General features: G+C 42.3%; 1 protein-coding gene across 9 annotated transcripts in view; it reads right to left on the bottom strand.

Moving 5' to 3' along the window:
* RELCH (RAB11 binding and LisH domain, coiled-coil and HEAT repeat containing) overlaps positions 1-19,429 on the bottom strand; it is a 194,265-nt gene that overhangs the window by 35,764 nt on the left and 139,072 nt on the right. For 4 of the 9 annotated variants that reach the window (XM_040353587.1, XM_040353592.1, XM_040353589.1 and 1 more), the window contains 5 exons: positions 18,758-18,849; positions 18,498-18,604; positions 10,877-10,976; positions 1,624-1,706; positions 924-987 (listed from right to left, as the gene is read on the bottom strand). In XM_040353587.1, the coding sequence (XP_040209521.1) occupies positions 924-987; positions 1,624-1,706; positions 10,877-10,976; positions 18,498-18,604; positions 18,758-18,849 (446 nt within the window). Of the gene's footprint in view, positions 1-923; positions 988-1,150; positions 1,234-1,623; positions 1,707-10,876; positions 10,977-18,497; positions 18,605-18,757; positions 18,850-19,429 lie in introns of all 9 variants that reach the window. The other 5 variants (XM_040353590.1, XM_040353595.1, XM_040353588.1 and 2 more) reach the window with 4 other exon arrangements.

The raw sequence follows: 19,429 nt of genomic DNA, 5'->3' as shown, positions 1-19,429 counted from the left end.
ACCTCCTATAGCCGCCAGCTAGCTCAGAGGAGATTACTACAGCAGTAGCTGACAGTTTGTGCAATAAAAAAACAGTGGCTAGAAAGGAGTGCCATCTTCACAAAAACACAAGCCCACAACACCCAAGTCGGCTACTACATTGAGTCGGACTAGTGTAGTAGCCGTCCGTGAGCGTACGTTGTTGTGGGCTTGCATTTTTGTGAATAACGGTGCCCCTCTCAAGCCACAGCCATTTACAGCATAGGCTGTCAGCTACCATTGTATGAATCTCCTCTGAACCAGCTGGCAGTAGTGGGATGTTGTGGGCTCAGGCTTTTATTGGTACCAAGGAGTAGGCAAAAGGGGCACAAGTTGCACAGCAAGGAGGGATACAGAATAGAGGGGACTGTGGCTTCAGTGTTTCCTGTACATCCCCCATAGAGATATCCAAAAAAAGTTGATTTTGCCAAGAGTGGAGACTGAAGGAAATAAAAAATGACGTTTCCAAAGCACAGCACAGATTTTAACAGGGACAAGTGCTATGTGTACTGAATCCCCTAGGGGATTTAGCAAGCCTTTAAACTTCTGGTGAGAGTTCTTTGACATATACCAACTTATTAATTTACAGCTTTCATCAGTTTAAAGCAATCCCAACCATGAAAGCTAATTTTGGATTGTTTGCATACACAACCTTTGCTCATTTCAGCAAAGAGCTACATGCATGTAGCCTACAAACCATTCCTGATGTCAGATATCAATTTCAAACTTCATGCATGTGGTAATTTCCAAATAAAATAAGCTCTTATATCCCATTACAAGCTAAAGTCATTCTTTGCTGAAAAAGTACTTCATGAGTTATAACCATTTGTATAAATTAAAACCAAGGTGTGTTGCGAGTCAGACATATTCTACTAATTCACATTTGGTTAATCTTAGAGACTTACCTCTCTTTGTGTAACAGTCTCCATGATGGTACCAAAAGCTGGAATTGTGGCAATGCGTACAGAGCTGTAAAAGATTAGGTGTGGTTTGGAGATTTATATAAAATATGTTAAAAACACCACTCAAAGAAAGAATACTAACTTTTAAATTGAGTAATTTTTAGATATTAAATGGGTCAGGAAAAGTCTCAATAGAAGAGAATTCGTTTGAGACAGTCATTAGAACTCACAATTCTGGGTCACTGGACAAGGTAACAAGGGCCGGAGCAACTCGCTTGTCAACTAAGGATTCCCGCATGCCTTGGAGAATCAGCTGTAACCAGTCAACATGCAATAAAAAATTGTTTGGTAAATGGGTAATAAGACTGTTAGCCGTGACTGTGGATGGGCAGATACTTTAACTGGTTTTATTTAAATGATCCAATATAACATGCATTGAATTGGGAAGTAGTATGCACAGCATGCTGCAAATTAATTGAATTAAAAGGGTTAGTCAAAAAATTAAGCATCATTCTGTCAGAGATGCCCCATCAGTATTACCACAGACACATAGGAAATCTTACAAAAAATAAATGTCTTTAAGAAGTCCAGTGATGCCATTACGAATTAAAGTCAAAATTGTGTCCAAAAGGGGAATGCATTCTGATGGGCATTTCAAACATTTAGGATGCTTACTGTAAAAAAAAGCAGCTCAGAAACTTACATTTCAGGATCGCTGGAGAGAGTGATGAGAGCAGGGACAACTCTCTGAGCAACCAAAGTCTCATTCACCCCCTTCACCAAAAGCTGATTTGCCGGAACAAAAGGTAGCCATGATGTGGTGCACAGAAGAGGGAGGCAGAAGAACAACAGAGCCAAATGAAGGGGAAGAAATACAAAATGCAAACACGAATTAGAAGCTACTCACTACTTGCAAGCTAAGGCTTATATAGGCAAAGAGAGCAGCAAAAGAACTGGCGTACTTCTAATACTAACTTGCAGTGTACTAGTTCAGCCTTGAAAGTCACATTTTGGAATACCAAGCATGCTCAAAGAAATAGAACTTAAAGGAAACTGGCATAATATGAAAAAAAAACAACACACACATTTAAGAACATGAACATGTTCTTTCAAATGCATCGAAACCCCAAACTTTTGAATAGAGTAGTGGAGCGTTAAAATTGCTGTTGATTTTTTTTCTCATCTGCTCTTTAGGGAGATTTCGCTTTAATTCCTGTTCTGGAAAACCATCAAAAAGAAAAAGCCGCGTACACATGACCATTTTTCATGTCATGGAAAAAAAAAAACGAAGTTTTTCTCAACGAGATTCTTGTCAAGCCTGCCTTGCATACACACGATTGTGAAAAAAAAAATGCTTGAGTAAAGCGCGGTGACGTACAACATGTACGACGGCACTATAAAGGGAAAGTTCCATTCGAATGGCGCCACCCTTTGGGCTGATTATGCAAATTTCCCTTCTCATGCACGTTTATCCCCCCCGCCGTTAGAGCGTACACACGACTGTTTTTCACGACGAGAAAAAATAGAGCATGTTCTAAATTTTTAATGCCTATTTTTTTCGTCTAGAAAATTCTCTGGAGAATACACACAACCGCTTTTAATGGCCAATTTACAAAAAAATTGCATTTTTCTCGTCATGAAAAACTGTCGTGTGTACGCGGCATCAAAGTATATTTTTCCAGAGGGAAATTCCCTCTAAGATGTGAACATGTGTCCTCATTGGAAGATTTCCTATCCACTACTAGTGGCAACTTGAAATTTTGGATTTAACCTCACTGTATTTTGCAGGGACATTGGTGATCAGTATAATTAGAAAAAGAGAATCTCCCCAAAGGGACACAGACTAAAATAGGAACCTGACATTGGTTCTATCCCCACACCACTTTATCCAAATCTTAAAAAGTTTATACCTTATGCAGTGCATTTTGGGTTACTTTAGGATAAGACAAGGAAATTGTATTTTGCAATCAAATGGTAAACAGGTCCAATAAAGCGGCAGAAGTTATTCTCATTACTTGAAATGTCACAATGACCAATAAAACTCAAAATGCACTGCATTAAAGCTCTGCAAATGCCACCATCTTTTATGGTTTGCTTGAAACAATCACAATAAGTGTACTGTACTCTAAATCATACTTCTTCCCTACAATTTAGAACTGACTTCATGGAAAAAACTCAAGTTTGGGATTTGGCTTAATGTACCATGGCGTTGATAGCCCCAATAGTCTCATAAAAATGTAAAAACAACTAAATATGGTTGGTAGTGCCCTGCGAGGTGCCTCCAACCCCATTGTACATACAAATGCAGAGTTTTGCCCATTGGAACTTTAGATGAAGCACCACACAGCCAGTAATAAAAACAAACATAGCATAGGTTTATTGAGTATATGCCAGCAATCGGGTAGATAGAAATGTGGGAGTCAGACCCATCGATCCATATTTAGACATGCAGGATGCTGCATGCCACCATCTCCGAGTATGGATCACTTAGTCCGATTCCCACATTTCAATCTACCTTATACATTTCCATGTTCATTACTAGGTTATATCTTTTAACCGTTTTACTTGAATTATGTCTATGCATCAACCCCTGAAGAGTGAGACTGAACTCACAAAATGTGTTGGGTCACCATAGATGCTATGACACACTTACAATGGACTATTTGATTACTGTATGTAACCATGTAATGGATTTGTATATTTTGGCCAACTGTTTAGCATTTTTCCCAATGTTCTTTCTGGCATATACTCAATAAACCTGTACTATGTTTTTATTACCGTCTGTGTGGCGCTTCATCTAAAGTCCCAATGGGTAAAACTCTACATTTGTATCCCAGAATTTTTTTTTACTCTCTCATTAACTTTAACAAAACAGAAGGGCCAGTGTTGATGAGCATTTGTTCAATTCATAAGGGATTCTCTCCTGATGTAAGTCTATGCAAATGCAAAAGCAACTGAAGCAGGTCAACCAAACTTCAACCAAATCTCAAAGCTTTCAGCACCTCAAACTGATGTCCAAACGCTGCATTTGTCCATCAAAGCTCGTTGACACAGGCCCTAAAACTGCTAACTGCTAGTCCAAGCCTTCCAAAACTACCCTGCTAGAATACACTATGGGGTAGATTCAGGTAAGAGATACGACGGCGTATCTCCAGATACGACGCCGCACACTCAGAGATACGACGGCGTATCTATGCACCTGATTAATAGAATCAGTTACGCATAGATTTGACTAAGATCCGACCGGCGTAAGTCTCTTACGCCGTTGTATCTTAGTTGCAATTTTAGGCTGGCCGCTAGGTGGCGCTTCCGTATATTTACACGTTGAATATGCAAATTAGGTAGATACGCTGATTCAGAAACGTACGTTTTCCCGGCGCCTTTTTTTTACGTCGTTTACGTTAGGCTTTTTCCGGCATAAAGTTACCCCTGCTATATGAGGCGTATCCTATGTTAAGTATGGACGTCGTACCCGCGTTGAATTTTGAAAATTTTACGTCGTTTGCGCAAGTCGTTCGCGAATAGGGATTTGCGTAATTTATGTTCACGTCGAAAGCATTGGCTTGTTGCCGGTTAATTTGGAGCATGCTCACTGGGTTACATTCATGGACGGCGCATGCGCCGTTAGTCAAAAACGTCATTTACGTGGGGTCATGTTTTATTTGCATAAAACACGCCCACCTCTTCACAATTTGAATTAGGCGCAATTACGCCGGCAGATTTACGCTACGCCGCCGTAACTTAGGGCGCAGGTTCTTGGTGAATACAGAACCTGCCTCACTAAGTTACGGCAGCGTAGCTTATCTAATATACGCTACGCCCGCACAAAAATAAGCAATTCTACCTGAATCTACCCCTATGTCTCAATGATAACAGTCAAAACAAGAAAACAAAAAGGCCATTCACTAAGAGCTACAGTATCTGAAATTAGAACTGTATGTATAAGATGCACAGCAGCCTTATTTAAAGCTGTGCAGGAAAATGATAATTTACGAATCATATAACTGGAAATAAGATCTGCTCTTCTTTTATGAATAAGCCTAGAACAGGGATATGCAATTAGTGGACCTCCAGCTGTTGCAGTACTACAAGTCCCATCATGCCTCTGGGTGTCATGCTTTTGGCTGTCAGAGTCGTGCTATGCCTCATGGGACTTGTAGTTCTGCAACAGCTGGAGGACCGCTAATTGCATATCCCTGGCCTAGAACAACCTTTTTTATTTTATTCTTCCTAAAGCCACTTATAACTACGCACATGGAGCACACCGAGTACATAAATATTTTTTTTCTGTACAAGATTATAAAGGTTTGGTGTTTTGCAACGTTTGCTGAATGAATATCTGTTAACGCCAGTCAGCACTTTTACTTGGGATCAGTGCCAATAAAGCACAGTATTTTATAGTACATTTCCTGCTACGCATTTTACTCTAGTAGTACCCAGAATGAAAAACGAGAGAAGCAGTCAAAGGCCATCTGCAATAATGTGACAATTAATTTCTAAATTATAATAATATTGCATTTCCTTTCAAACTATTTGATTTCTGACTATTTACATTTACCATCACTTGTCCCATATCCTGACAACACTCCAAAACTGGCATGTCATTTTGGAAGAAAGAAAAAAAAAAAAAAAAAAAAGATTTTTTCTTGCCAACAGTTTTACCCTTCTCCAGCCGTCAATCTGACGCAGGGCTGGTATTTCTGTTCTGATAGCGAGACAATAAAACGAATATCAGCACACATACCAATCACCGAGAAGCTCCATCACAACAGCAGCTTATGAGTGAAGATTACAATTTAAAATCTTAAAACTCCTCCTCTATATCACATTACAAATTACACTAGTGCTACATTATGTTATGGTCCATTCACTTCTACAGTGACCGAATGACTGGAAACTTAGGCACTGATGCAGAACTAACAGTGTTCACAGTCATTAAGAAAGCTTTTATACCTGTACATTAGACCATTGATGTGGAAACTGTCAGTTCATAAGTTGGTGAGCATACAATTATAGTAGTGTCACCATATACAAACTGACAACTTCAGATGGATAGGTGTTCTAAACAGGCTGACAGCAAAACTATTTTAAAGATACAAAGGCTACCATTGCTCTTTTGAAAATTCAAGCTGTTTATTTGTCAGCATGCTAAAAACTTTCTATATGAGGTTCTCTGAGAATGTCAATGGCCAATAAACTCCCCCCCAACTGTCCATAGTAATATCGAAGTCCATAAATTCAGGCATATTTACCCAGCCTAAATAGTAGGGTTGCACTGATAACAGGCATTTTCGCGAGTATCGGTAAACACGTAAATGCTCCGATACGCAAAACCGATACTGGAAGTGACACCAGCTTGGGAGTGGAACGCTGCCTCCTCCTCGCCTCCGGCCTGCTGCCTCCTCTGACTCAGGGCTGTCCTAATGCACAGGCCAACCTGGGCAGGTTCTGTAGTGCTCCAATCACAGGGCATGGAGAGGAGAGGGGATCGGACCAAAACACATCCCTCTGGCACAAGTAGCAGAGATGAGATCATTCCCAAACCTAGGGGGCTATTGGGGATAGGTGGGCTCCCCCTTTCCAAGTCCTCCACAACCCCTGATGCTGGCCGGCAGTCTCCCATCCCCACATGGCACACAGCACTAAGAGCTCCTCCCCATTCCATTCCCTTACAGCTATGATGTGTATAGCGTATAGCTAGCTACTGCATTGTGTATTGCTAGCTACTACAACTCCGTTCCTACCATGGAATGTCACAGGTCGGAACTGCAACCCATAGCTAGCTATACACTGTGCACATTGTAGCTGCAAGGCCCCTTTGACAAAAAGAATTCAGCTTTTAGCTGCAGATATATGAAGTTATCTACCGCAACTAAAACTCACACAATGCTTTGCTATGGCCCCATTCACACACTGCACCCTCCTAACCCACTGTACTGTGCTCGCCCAGTGCCGTGTCCTCCCGCCCGCCACAAGTTGTATCCTGCCCGCTCTGTGTTGTGTCCTCCTGCCCTCCACCAGCTGCTATCAAAGACCCTCCCATCTCCATCCTATTCCCCCCCCCCCCCCCAGCGATTACAGCATTTTCCATCCCCCCCAAAAAAAAAAAAAAAAGTATCAGTACTCGTACTCAGTGTTAAAAAAAATGGTTTTGGTGCAGTTCTACTAAACAGCTATACACATTTCCCTTCAAAGGCTGCCCACATATCAAAAAAACATGCAGCAGACCTCATACAGCACCTACCAGCAATAGTAGATGTCCCATAAATTTGACTGTTTAAATGCAATATGTGCATGTACAACAGGTGTGGTCCAAAAAGCAGTCTACACAACAAAAGCGAAAAAAGCCATTGTATTTGCATTGGAAAAGCTCAGAGATAGTTAAAATTGTTTCATACTTTCTTAGCAGCCTGTTCTTTTCTCTAAGAATGTCAGACGCCAACACCTGGTTAACCTGCCCTAAAGAACAGGTACTCTGGAAAGTCCCTTATTATCCCCTATCTGCAGTATCATCAAAGTGCAAAGAACTAAACCAGCATTTTTCACGTATCTATTTCCCTATACGGTCACTTCTGACACCTGTAGCAGTACTGAGAAAAAAATAAAAAAAAGCAAACCCTTCAAAATAAATCCAGTTTCGGTCATTTTCCATACATAAAATAAAATACACAATTCAAACATAGATCAATAATGGTGCAACCCTAGCCTTGTGTCTTTTTTATGAATTGACCCAAGGACATTTCAGTAAAGGCCACCATATTTGTCGCGCTGTGCACCCAATACAATATATAATATATTTATATATTATATACACACTCTCCCACAACTTGCCTCAAAAGGTGTAAGTGCTTTTTTTAAGCCAGGGTATGCCCAGAGGCTTTATATGTAACTTTTTTTTCACATGAAAACTCAATAAAAAATATAAAAAAAAAAAAAAAAAAAAAAGAAGGTGTAAATGCCCTGTAACACACAATCGGATTTTCCGTCGGAAAAATCTTGGATGGTTTTTCCGACGGAATTCCGCTCAAGCTTGGCTTGCAGACACACGGTCACACAAAAGTTTTCTGAACTTTCGTCCGTCAAGAACGCGGTGACGTACAACACTACAACAAGCTGAAAAAATTAAGTTCAATGCTTTCGAGCATGCGTCGGAATTTTGAGAGTCGTAAATTTGCTACAGACGATCGGATTTTCCATTGGATTTTTTTCCCCGTCTGAAAATTTTTAGAACCAGCTCTCAAACTTTTACTGGAGGAATTTCCGATCGTGTGTACGGGGCATAAGTGCTTATGGGCCAGTGTTGATGGGCTTTTGCACACTTCAGATCATTTCTCCCCATACAAGCCTATGGGAAAGCAAAGCAGCTGGGACAGGTAAATTCCAGGTCAACTGCACCCACTATGAATTCAGAATGTTCTCATTATCTGAAGCATCTCAAAACAGATGTCAAAAGTATACCGCAATTGCTCATTAAGACCATCAAGAGGCTCTAGTATTTGTGGCTCCTTTTAAAAGTTGACTTTCGCCATCTTACTTCCCTCCGCAAGCATCCAATGAGTCATTTAATTTATGTGACAACCCTTCTGCGTTATGGATCGAAATTCAAAACGGTGTAGATTGGAAAAAAAAAATATATATAAAAAAATCAATATATATATATATATATATATATATATATATATATATATATATATATATATATATACATACATATACATATACACATACATACATACACACATATATACATACACACAAAATATATATATATATATATATATATATATATATATATATATATATATATATATATATACACACACACACACACACACACACATAGATATAGATATATATCTATATCTATATATAGTTATAGTGTGTGTATATGAATATTTATTATAGCAGCTGAGGTTTATTTACAATAGCTTAGTGTTATTTAATGTATATATTTATTCAATGAGTTTGTATACCTGCGTGTCATCTGTGCCTGAACCTGTCCTACAGCCTGCTAACCAGAACATGTCCCCTCCATGCCCCATCCCGCCTCTAACCAATAAACTGGACTTTTACCTTGTCCATCAGCTCCTCCACAGTTATTACCCATTGTATACCATGAGCCTTCCTTTTAGATTGTAAGCTCTAACATGCAGGATCCTCAAATTCCTCTTGTACGGTTTGAATTCTATTGTAACTGTACCGTCTCCCTCCATTCCCTGCACAAATGGTTGTCTTTATAGAGTTCATGTGTAGAAATAAATGCTCATGAAAACCTCTGCAAGCAACAAGTATGAAGTGCATGCTCATTATTCAGTTTTTAAACCCTCTACTGCTTGAATATTACAAGTATTGTTGGGAATGCGCACATCACGCATTAATACTGGTGTGATTGACTGGACATGCTGTCAGTCCCCAAACTATCTACGTTGTTTATATATGGCAAATATAAGACCTTTTCAGATTAAAGTTATCCCAAACGTTTTATGAAGTATGATGGATTTTTGTTAGAGTATTTAATGGTAGATTATGACTGTGCTTTGTAGTCACAATTTGTATGCACAGGTAGGCCATTGCCTAGACCAGGTGTCTGCAACCCGCGGCTCCGGAGCCGCATGTGGCCCTTTGGAACCTTTGCCTCGGCTCCGGGGCACCTTTTGAGGGTAACGAGTAATCTACCCGATTACTCTTACCCTCGCGGTAACGCCGATCCCATTACTTGGGTGGCGTTACCGCAATTACATCAACTGCGCGGCGTGCGGGGGGCTCATGTGGCCACAGGCCTGAGCTGGCCTGTGATTCGGTCACGGCGCGTCATGTGACTGGCCACAGAGCTGGCCTGTCTGTGCTCGCGGCCCGGGTGGCGGTGGCGCATGCACGCGCCTGGAGTCTCCCGCCCGCCTGTCACAACGAGAGCTCTCAGCTCAGCCGCCGACATCTCCCCCGCGGAGACAATATATACAGTGTTATATTTGTTTTAAATGTTGCAATGGTTTTGCGGCTCCCAGTTTTTTTTTTCCCTTCGGAAACGGGTCCAAGTGGCTCTTTATGTCTTAAAGGTTGCAGACCCCTGGCCTAGACCAATGATGGCAAACTTTGGCACCCCAGATGTTTTGGAACTACATTTCCCATGATGCTCATCTACACTGCAGAGTGAATGAGCATCATGGAAAACAAAGTTTCAACATCTGGGGTGCCAAGGTTCGCCATCACTGGCCTAGACCTTATAAAGCCAGCCATAGCTGGATCAAATTGTGGCTAGTTCAGCAAGAACCGGCCGAATTTTGATCCATACATGGGCAGGCTGGTTGTACTGAAGGCAATCTATTGATTGCCTTCAGTACAACTGGCCTGTCTGCTTTTTTTTTAGATCATCATTGTCAACGGCTATGATCGCCAGCAGCAATTATTGTAGTCTGACAGCAGGGAAACCTTCCACTGTCACAATACAATAGTGACAGCAGAAGGGGTACCCCCATAAGTGATGGGTGAATAAAGCGACTCTTTCCGTCTAATCGCGGTTGAAGGAAAGAAAATTGCATAATCTATGGAGGATCCCCAGAAATTGGAAGTACTTCTCATATTTTGTATGCAGTCCTCAGTAGAATACACCAAAAAGCAGCCAGGTTTTTAAGCAATGCAGAAGGACTGTAAAAGTAAAGTACTGTTATCTGGACGGATAGCAGTAGTACTTTTCAGAGGCGGGTCAGAATTGCAAGGCAGTGAAGAAATAAAAGAATGCTAAACAGGAATTACTATTGATGATACTACACTCACATATGACAATGCAAAACAAATGCCAATTCTAATGCATAAGATCGTCATGAAATAAAGCAGGGAGCTGCCTACATCAAATCATGCAAATCTTAAAGAGTTGTAAACATCATGTTTCTGCTCCATCGCACAGCACCTTGTAATAAACAAGTAATAAACAGACATTTTTATCATAGTTTACTAACCTCAAACATCCTTGCAGCCGTACACCTGACAAGGGCGGACGTATGAACAACACCATACCAAAGCACAGTTAGGAGCAGCTCATGGTAAGCAGGGTTAGCCCTGGAGAGAGAAAAGAACGTTTCAATTACTTGATAACAGTACGAATATACACCCCAAAATTGTCTGGTATATAGTGTATACAAAAGAACACCCCTTTAGATTAGGCATATAATAAGAACAAGAACTTAATAATACAATATAGATTTTAACAACTTCGTCCAAATGTGGTACGATAGAGTAGATGGAGAAAAATGATATCAACCCAAGTTAAAATGGTTTTGAAGTCAAAAGAATTTTTTTGTGCATCCTCAGCATTAAAGTGGTTGTAAACCTCAGACATGAAATATGAACAAAGCACATGCTCTATAGCAGTGGTCCCCAACCTTTTTGGCACCGGGGACCAGCTGGTTGGAAGAAAATTGTGCCAATGACTGAGGGGGGGTCACGATTTTTCAGGGGCAATGGCTGGTGTTAGCGCTTCAATCATTACAGCACCATCCATGCGTGTTATGGTGTCAGGGTGATTGAAACACATTTTTTCTATTATTACATTGTAGTAATAAATGAAATAGTTCAACTCACCATAATGTAGAATCAGTGGGAGCCCTGACGTGTCACTTGCCACTGTCGCCTGCTACCAGATGTGGCTAGTCACTTGCCACGCTGCCTGTCACCAGATGCGGAATGTCACTTGCCACATGACCTGCAACGCTTACTGCCACAAGATGTGGATTGTCACTTGCCATGTTGCCCGTCACCAGATGTGGATTGCCACCTGCCACGTTGCCCGTCACCAGATGTGGATTGCCACCTGCCATGTTGCCCGTCACCAGATGTGGATTGCCACCTGCCACGTTGCCCGTCACCAGATGTGGATTGCCACCTGCCACGTTGCCTGTCACCAGATGTGGATTGCCACGTTGCCTGTCACCAGATCAATAAAGCATAGCTTTATGGATCTGGTCTCCCTTCCCTTGTTCAGAGGCAATCTGCGGCGACTGAACAAGGAATCCAAAGTTTCACACAGCGAGGAGCTGCAGGAGAGCGGTGATGCGGGCAGTATGAAATGATGTCACCTCTCTGCTCCCAGCCGCATCTCCGACAGACAGAGCACTGGCACTGAGGGCGGAAGAGCAGTGATGCGGGGGGGCGGAGAAAGATATCATCTCTGCTTGCTCGCCCGCTTTTTCCCATCCACACAGCGCTCTCATGTGTTCTTCGGACAGTTCTCTGCAGGACACCGGCAGCCTAGGATCTCCCTTGCCGGCCGCCCACACCCGCAGCCCGGCTGCAGAAGCACCACGGTCGGGTAGTGGACCCAGGGTTGCCGACCCCTGCTCTATAGTGTGTGCATGAATCACTTCTGACAAGTTTTCCCGACACTAAAAGAAAAACAGTGACAAGGGAGGGGCCTCCAGCAGATTGAGTGTCTCAGCTCTGTCCCCAAGTGGTGTAGAGGGGGCGTGTCCCTTCCCTCCAATCAGCTCACTGAGCTCTGCAGAGTGCAACATTATTTTTCCACCCCCTTTTTTCTTAACTCTCAGGCAAGCTTAAAAATGCAGCACTTTTAAAATGGATGTAGAAAAGAGGAGCCTGCAAATAGACCGGTACAACTTATGCATGGGGATTTATTTCATCTTAGTTTATCCCCTGAGGTCAGTCACTTTACTGGGTATATGGAAGGGTTTACAACCACTTTAAAAAAGTAAAAAAAAAAAAAAAAAAAAAAGCCCCACTACTTGTTCTACCCTCCCCCATCCCTAAACACTTACCAGACTCCTGTCCCTGCTCCAACAGCACTTATCTCACTTCCTGCTTTCAAAAGGAGACACTGAGGGCAGTCGGGACCATAGGCCTCTGTTGCTGTCAGTCAAGCTCCTGTGAGGAGAGCGCGTGGCTTGCTGGAGCCGTGTGTGTCTATGGACTCACACAGCCTGGCTCAGGAGTCCATGCACCCGGGTGCCTCCTTAGAACTTTGCTAAGGAGACCCCAGAAGAGGGACGAGCAGACAGCAATGGTGGGGACTGCCAGAAGAAGAGGAGGTCAGGGACCTTTCTGTGCAATAAAGTTGCACAGAGCAGGCAAGTATAAACCATGTATTTATTTTATTAAAGCGGAGTTCCACCCAAAGTGGAACTTCCGCTTAAACCACTCCTCACCCCCTTACATGCCACATTTGGCATGTCATTTTTTTTTTGTGAAGGGGGGGGGAGTGGGGGCTTCAGTAGGAGTGGGACTTCCTGTCCCACTTCCTCCTTCCGCCCAGGGACCGCTTAGGCCTCGTACACACGATAGGTTAACCAGAGGACAACGGTCTGATGGACCGTTTTCCTCGGTCAAAACCGATCGTGTGTGGGCCCCATAGGTTATTTAACCATCGGTTAAAAAAAAAAGCCAACTTGCTTTAAATTTAACCGATGGATTCCTAACCGATAGGTCAAAACTGATCGTTAGTAGGCACGACCATCGGTTAAAAATCAATGCATGCTCAGAATCAAGTCGACGCATGCTTGGAAGCATTGAACTTCATTTTTTTCAGCATGTCGTTGTGTTTTACGTCACCGCGTTCTGACACGATCGGTTATTTAACCAATGGTGTGTGGGCGCGACGGACCATCAGTCAGCTTCATCGATTAACCGATGAGAACGGTCCATCAGACCGTTCTCATCAAATGGACTGATCGTGTGTACGAGGCTTTAGGCGATACGTCATATCGCCTACGGTGGCCCCTCCGATTGCCTGACCACAGCTGGGTGTCCACACTATGAATGAAGGCGCCAGCTGGAGAGGGGGTAGAGGAGGGGGTAGAGGAGCGGAGCTCCGGGCGGCGCTGCGCTGGAATGTGGAGCGGGTGAGTGTCGGTTTATTAAAAAAAAGTCAGCAGCTACACTTTGTAGCTGCAGACTTTTAATAAACATAAAAAAAGCCTGGAACTCCCCTTTAAGAAGGTTATCCTTTAGTAGCAATTTAAATGTTTCCTCAATTGCCAAAATAATCACGATACTTGAATATAAATCTAGTATATTCCTTATCGGTTTTTGGCACCTTTACAAGTCAGAATTGAACAGTATAAAGAGACAGGTTATGTGAGGTGGAAATAAAGCTGAACCTCAGGTAAACTTCTAAATACACTACAGAGAAGATCTGTTCTATCTGCCAAAAAAGATTTGCATTCCTGTCAATCCAGTTCTAAAAATGTACACATCTCTGCCACACCACACAGCCCTGCCTGGCAAAGCAGGAGACTTCATTGTTCTCCACTGCAGTGAAGTAACACTTACATGTTTCCTACCAATCCCCACTGGGCAGTTAAAGCGATTGCAAACGATCACCTTGTAAAACAACCCATTCCGTTTAAAATAGAAATGAAAAGGCAAAATATTTGTGTATAGATGAAAAAAATTAAATACCCTTTTTATAAGTGATCACATTCCCTCTGTTCTCGGCTGCATAAAGGGAGAGGGTGTTTGGAAATCAGCAGCACACTGATCTTAACAGTGAAAGGCTGTGCAGTGGGGGTCATGTCAGGACAAGTCTGATCATTGGAGGAGAGCAGGCCAAGTTCCCAACACAGCTAGAGAACTGACCATGATGTGCTCTCCTGCTCAGTTTTTAATACAAAAGCAGAGGGACTGGCAGGAACACCAGGGATTTCACACAAAGGAAGCAATACAAAGAGAACAGGATACTTTCTCATACAAGTACATGGTACAGCAGGCACATATCGAATATAAAATGTTGGTGTACAACTCTTTAAAAGGCAAAGCAGGAGACTGATGAGCTCATATCTGTCACTCTGCTGTTCCCACCTATTAGAACGCTCCATGCACTGCAGCATATCAGATTGGCTCGTTGTGCTGCTTTTCCCCCAACCAATCGGCACCCTGCTGTACAAGAACTGCAAGAGGCAAATATCTAGTCAAATTTAGGTGTTTACACTCATTGCTAAATTGCATTTCATGATGTTTTAACCACGTGAGCTCTGGAAAGGTTTACCCCCTTTCCTGACCAGGCCATTTTTTGCAATACAGCACTGCGTTACTATAAATGACAGTTGCACGGTCGTGCAACACTGTACTCAAATAATTATTTTGTACTTTCTCCCTCCTCCCCCCCCCCCCACACAAATAGAGCTTTCTTTTGGTAGTATTTGATCACATCTGTGGTTTTTATTCTATAAACAAAAAAAGACCAAAATCAAAAAAACAAAACAAAAAAAAAAAACTATAAAACATTCAATAATGATAACAAAAATATATAATTTCTTCATCAATTTAGGCCAATATGTATTCTGCAACATAGGTTTGGTAAAACAATCCCAATAAGCATACATTGGTTTGCGCAAAAGTGATAGCGTCTACAAACTATGGGATATTTCTATTTGTTTTACTATTAATTGTGGCAAATCAGCAACTTTTAACGGGACTGGAATATTGTGGTGGACAAATTGAACACCTTACACCTTTGACACTTTTTGGGGACCAGTAACATGAATACAGCGATCAGTGCTAAAAAAAAATGCACTGTCACTGGCTGGGAAGGGGTTAACATCAGGGGCAATCAAAGGGTTAACTGTGCGCCTAGGTTGTGCTTGCTCACTGTAGGGGAGGTGCTTTGACCAGGGGAAGTCAAAGACCTGTGCTCCTACTTAGCAGAAACACAGGATTAATGCCTTCCCTTCTTACAGAACGACAATCTGCCTTGTTTACATAGACAGATTGTCGTTCTGCCTGTGTAATCGGCAGGTGTAGGCGGAAATCGAGTCTGCGGTACCGGCCTGTGGGCTCCCGATGTGTGTGATCACAGCGGGAGTGGGTCGCTGGTGGCACGTGCCCCACACCTAGAAGTGTCAGATCGCAAACTAGGTATGTGGCTGCCCTAGTGCAGCGATTGGCAAGTGGTTGATGAATACAGAGCTGCATTACTCTTATATCTGCCGTTACACCAAACCTGTGTTTTCTACATACTGCCAATTTAGTGAATTTGTTTCTCGGCAGCACAAAGCACAGGTTTCCTGTAAAGCAACAAAAAAAAACTTCAGCAAAGCTCTTGCTAAGAACAGCAGAGCCTAAGGATATTTACATAGCGTTACATATTCCATTAAAATTCCTGAAAATAAGAGCTTTATTTTTTGCCTCAATTAATGAGTGGGAGAAGCCATGAAAATCTTTCATTTTGCCCCTTAGCCAACTTGTGCCTCCACATGCCCTGGTTTACACTACAGATACAGCCAAATTTATTTATTTGTGCCATTTATGTCTATTTGCATCTGTGCTCTAAAACAGATGCCCAGTTTGTCCAGAAATCTTCTGTTTTATAGTGATCTAGAGTCAAAACACGTATATTTTATAAAAAGTGGCAGTGTGACAGAACTGAAAGAGATGCAACAGTATTAAGTGTGACATTTCATTGGTATTTAGTGTATGTTATGCAATGTTTTGTTACCAATGACCTGGGAGTGGATGTTACTTCGTTGGACTATTACCATCATTGGCGCTAACAAAACAGTTTTTTTTTTTTTATCTCACATTTCTAAAAAAACAACATGAGAATTTCCTGCTTGTAGTAAATGTTTAACACTGTAAATATGCAATTTATTATATAAAAAAAACAAAGTGTGTAGCAGAGACTGTGCAACATCATGTTAATTCATTGTCGCCAAGTACTACAGCTTGGTTACTGATCTGCCCCCAGGCTGCTTATTGAACACTGCCATCGGAACATCACCAGATGGATGGGGTCATCATTAGGCTCTGCCCCTTGTCAACAAGCTCCCAGTGTTAGACCAAAATGCACCGTAGAACGCAGCGAATCCCAACTACATTAGAACACTGCTTTCTATTTTGCAGTCAGTGTCTTGCTATGCATGGGCTTACAGAAATCTAATATAAAGACTAATTTGCATTCCTATTCAAGGTAAAACCTCTGGGGGAAGTTACACCTGCAGGTAAGCCTAGATGAAGGCTTACCTGTAGGTGTTTGAAATATCTCTTAAACCTACACGGTAGACTGATGTCTACGGCACGAACGGCGCAGGTGCACTGGGAATGCCGGTGAATGGCTAATACCCGAATGGCGATACCCGGAAGTAACCTTCCGGATAGATGTCTGCGGCTGGAGGGGGAGACAAGGGCGGCTTCGATCTAAGGTAAGCAATTCATAATGAGATAGTATGCTAGTCATGCTAGCTTATTATGCCTGTGTCTTGCAGGTTATTTTTATTTTTTTTAAATTGGGGTTTACAACTGCTTTCAGGGCTTTTTTTTTTTTTTTTTAAACAATAGGTGCTGGAACTCAACTACGACCCCCCAAAACCCCTCCACCCACACATACCCTCCAAATCACATCAAGTCAAATTTCACAAACAGTAGGAGGGTCTTAAAGGGGCATTAAATACCAGGATTACATACAGTGTGCAGAGTTCAGGAGGGTTACACACAGAGTGCAGAGCTGTCGCTTGTAAACCAGGGCTCGACAAACCTCGGCCGCCTGGTCGCAATTGCGACTAGAATTAGCGACCTGGCGCCTAGGGCGGCACAGCTGGGGTACTCCGTCTCCGTGCACACCCCGTCTCGTAATCGTGTCGGGCCACGTAATTGAGGCCGCGGACTTCTGCAGTCCTAGGGTTCCTTCTGGAATCTGGCGCCCTAATGTGGTGGTTTTTGGTATGACAAGACAACCAGCAATGCTAATGGAGCTTCCCTGCCTGTTTCCATCTCCTTCCCTTTACTTAGAAGTTAGAACTTTATATATATTTTTTATTCTAACACCCTAGAGAATAAAATGTCGGTCGTTGCAATACTTTCTGTCACACCGTATTTGTGCAGCGGTCTTACAAGCGTACTTTTTTGGGAAAAAATACACTTTTTAATAAAAAAATAAGACAACAGTAAAGTTAGCCCAATGTATTTTATTTTGTGAAAGATAATGTTACGCCGAGTAAATTGATACCCAACATGTCACGCTTGTGGAATGGCGACAAACTTGTACCCTTTGAAATCTTCATAGGCGACGTTTAAAAAATTTAACAGGTTGCATGTTTTGAGTTACAGAGGAGGTCTAGGGCTAGAATTATTTATGCCGCTCTACCAATCGCGGCGATACCTCGCATTTGTGGTTTGAACACCGCTTTCATTTGCGTGCGCTACTCATGTATGCGCTCTCGCTTCTGCGCGCGAGCTCGGCGGGACGGGGCGCGTTCCTGGCTCCTAACTTTTTAAGCTGGCTCCTAGATTCCAAGCAAATTTTTCAAGCCCTGTTGTAAACACAGAAACCGGACTTCTGTGTTTACAAGTGATTGTGGTGAGCAGCCCCCCCCCCCCCCCCCAAGAGTCTGAGCCACCAAGTTCCCCCTGAAAAAAAGCCCTGTGTATACTAGTTGCATATCAACATAATTAATGTTTTGTAACCAATACACAAGTGGATTCAATTTTAATCCTATCACCTTCCTACAATGTGGCTTTAAAGTAAAAAAAAAAAAATTCAGTTTTGGACGGACTGAAGGAGGATTAGAACACATATAGTCTGCTCTAATGTACATTCTAATCATGTAGGTGGCAAATATATGCAGAATTGCTTACCCTAGTTCCACAAAGGATGCCTTTAGACTATCCAGTGGTGCATGAGATAATGAGAGCATGGTCATCACATCTTCAAGGAAGCCAACTAGCAGCTTACGGTCTTCTTCCTATACAAAACCAGGAATACTTGCTTTAGGATAAAAATTAACACATGTTCAAATAGGCTCATATGATTATGTTTTATAATATAAAATGAGACCAAAAAGGTCAGAATGTGTAATTTTAAAACATTGTGTAGTCAAGCCAAGTAGCTGGGATACCTGATTGTAACACGTTAGAACTCCAGTTGCATAAATTGGGACAGTGGCTTTTGTCAGGACACCATTTCCTGCTGCAGATTCTGAAATAAACTCTACATAAGAATTAAATATTTCAAACAAAACAGCCTCAACATTTCAAAAAAAGTAGAAACATTTCTATTGAATATATTTATCTTTTTACACTCATCGTTCAAAAGTAGAACTCAAAAATAGAAGTCTACCCTATGGTATAGCTATGCATTATTCCAAAACCATTAGGCTGGACACTACTGCGATCTTAGACTTGGCATGTGATGAACTGCCCGCGAGAGACATGCGATATGGGAACACGCACAGGAATTGCGCTGGTTCCTGCATCGCATATGTGTGAACCCAGCCTTAAAGAGATATGAAAGGCAACGTTTTTCTTTTTTAATAACAAACATGTTATACTTACCTGCTCTGTGAAGTGGTTTTGCACAGAGAAGCCCCCATTGCTGCTCCTGGTCCCCCTCCACGCCAAGTGTCCCCACAGTGCTCCCGAGCCCCGCTCCCTCTTTACTGGCTGTGATTGCCGTGTCTGAGCAAATAAGGGAGAGAGCCACTGCTTTCACGCACATCGCCGGATCGAGTTCAGGCTCAGGTAAGTATAAGGGGGGCTGGAGGGGGAGCTACACTCAGTTTTTTTACTTT

This window comes from Rana temporaria, chromosome 5, assembly GCF_905171775.1.
Source record: "Rana temporaria chromosome 5, aRanTem1.1, whole genome shotgun sequence".
Lineage (NCBI taxonomy): Eukaryota > Metazoa > Chordata > Amphibia > Anura > Ranidae > Rana > Rana temporaria.
This window is presented reverse-complemented; position numbering and strand designations above follow the sequence as displayed.